The sequence below is a fragment of the Pyxicephalus adspersus genome, chromosome 11 (assembly GCF_032062135.1).
Source record: "Pyxicephalus adspersus chromosome 11, UCB_Pads_2.0, whole genome shotgun sequence".
In the NCBI taxonomy this organism is placed as follows: domain Eukaryota; kingdom Metazoa; phylum Chordata; class Amphibia; order Anura; family Pyxicephalidae; genus Pyxicephalus; species Pyxicephalus adspersus.
In genome coordinates this window covers 1172793-1175056 of record NC_092868.1, presented here as the reverse complement: position 1 = coordinate 1175056, position 2264 = coordinate 1172793, and the positions used below count along the sequence as shown (strand labels likewise).

General features: G+C 45.0%; 1 protein-coding gene across 1 annotated transcript in view; it reads right to left on the bottom strand.

Annotated features, from left to right (window-relative positions):
• Positions 1-871: 871 nt before the first annotated feature.
• SLC66A1 (solute carrier family 66 member 1) overlaps positions 872-2264 on the bottom strand; it is a 3433-nt gene continuing 2040 nt past the window's right edge. Inside the window, exons 6-7 of the mRNA XM_072426965.1 lie at positions 2050-2235; positions 872-1875 (exon numbers count right to left, since the gene is read on the bottom strand). Coding sequence (XP_072283066.1) covers positions 1765-1875; positions 2050-2235 — 297 coding nt within the window. The 3' untranslated portion in view covers positions 872-1764. The remainder of the gene's footprint in view (positions 1876-2049; positions 2236-2264) is intronic.

Here is a 2264-nt window from a genome sequence, read left to right as displayed (position 1 = left end):
CCACCCATATCCTCAACCCCAAGGGGGTAAGGAGGGGGTAGTAAAATGTTCTGGCCCTGCAACCATTGTTAGTTCACAACTGGTGGGGGCACTTTGATCTTTTAGACTTCGGTACTCCAATGTTTTTCAGAGTCCTCCTTTATGTTATGGGAATGACATTGCAGCTACCAGACATACACACATGAACAAAACTTTTTATATTAGGACAGATCTGTTACATTTAAAAGCATTTCAACATCACCCCAAATCCTGGAGCTTGCCCCCCCCCAGGTCTTTATTATTTGCAGTAAATATATTGCACAGACGTATTCCGCCGCATTACACAGCACCATTCACATCAACCAGACGCCACCGACCCTCCTACAAAGGCATTCAATGTCCAAGTAAAGCGGAAGATCACTTTAATAATTCTTTTATAGTTGGTACACTGAGGCCCACCCCTGAGGAAGATCTGCCCACCTCTGCAGGGCCTTATAACACATTGTTTTGCACACAGATCAGCTGCACAATGTTTACTACTGACCAGGAAAGGTAATGAAATGGGAAAATGAACATGGAAACCATGCGGTGCCAACATAAATAATGAGGACTTCCTTAAGGCATACGTTCATGTCCTGTACAATCATGGCAGATCTATTGACCTTACAGCCAGATATCTCCATGACCAGAAGGCCGCTCCCATACACGCTAATCATGGAACTTTACCATTTATAGTCATCTTTCCATAAAGTTTGAGGAACACAAAAATCTGAAAAGTTGTCTCATACTGCCCTCTAGGGGGCACTATGTGAAATGCACAAAGCAGCTTCATAATGGCACAACAATCCCTGCAGCCAGCGAGACAAACTGCACCACAAAAACAACACAGAAATACTTCAATTATGTTTTTATTTCGTTTTCAGTCCCTTAAAAAAAATATTCTATTTTAAAGCAGCTATACAGGAATTCTAGTTCACTTCTCAGGTCCAGAAACTCCCTCCGTGCCCCTAATATCTTCTCTGTCCCTTCTGAATTGATTACGGGCAAAGTAGAGTTCTCAGGGGTCTGTAAACAATCAGCAAAAATTTTCCCTTTTTTTTCTAAAATTTGGCAACTCTAAAATTTTGTAGCAATAAAACATTAAAAGGTTCCCCCAAATATTCACTTTGGAGGTCCTAAAGATTCACTTCCCTTATAATATCTGATTTGTGAGTGAGATGATTGTGCAGGAAAGGTAGAAACCCTTCCTGCTACCCAATGAGATGCAGTTCAGTGACTTCCAGGTCCTCACTCAGCTCATTCACTTTAGGGGAGCACCAAGAGCTGTGAGAGCACTTACCTACTGCGAGGGACCGCTCCTCAGGGGAGGGGCTACCACAGTCACCCATGGAAGCACCTCCTCCAATAACTTTTCAGTTATTGTCTTCCAGGTATTTTAGGCCTCAGCTCATTACCTTTCACTGTGTGACCCCTTTATCTGAGTCCAGAGGTGCTGGATAATCTTGTCATTGATGTGGGCACTGCCAGAGTCACTGATCCAGAATCTCTGGTGTCCCCTCCATCCTAACAAGTATTGCATGGCAGCAATGGAAGGTAATGAGCTGCGGTCTGTAAATGGTGGGAATTTATTTCAGAGAAGCCCTGAATACTCTTTAGTCTATAAAAGGTCAGTTTGTGTGACATCCCCATTATGCCGGCACCAATGAAGCCAGGACTTGACAGCCCGTGCTGAATCTTCAGAGGTTCCGGTAACACAGCCAGACGTGCTTTGAGAAGACGAGATCCTCATATTGTCGGGTGTCCGTCCCTCCTGTGGCCATGCAGAAGAGGATCCCTTTCTCCCGGCTCTCCGACGTCTGATAGCTTAGCACCAAACACAAAAAACTGAAAAATAATCTGCAGGGCAGTCAGGAAAAGTAACTGAGAAACAAGAGATGAAATAAAACCCCAACGTGGAATGAATAAACCCAAATCAGTGGCTGCAGTGCCTTGGTGGGGTGTCGGGAAGGACACGCGTCCCCCTGCTCGTGCCCAGCTGACCCAGCCAGATGTAGAATAATAAAAGGATACAATGAAATCCAGGCTCATGACCCCCAGGCTGCCAATCAGCCATGGTAGGTGGTGTGCAATGTAATTGGTTTCTGATTGCTCCTTGTCGGGGTTCTTCAGAAGGATGCTGAGGCCGTAGGTCAAGTTACCCAAAATTACCATAAAGAAGAGAGACAACGCCAGACCCTCCGTGGATCGTCTACGGAACTATGAAGATAGAAGGACAATCGAACACC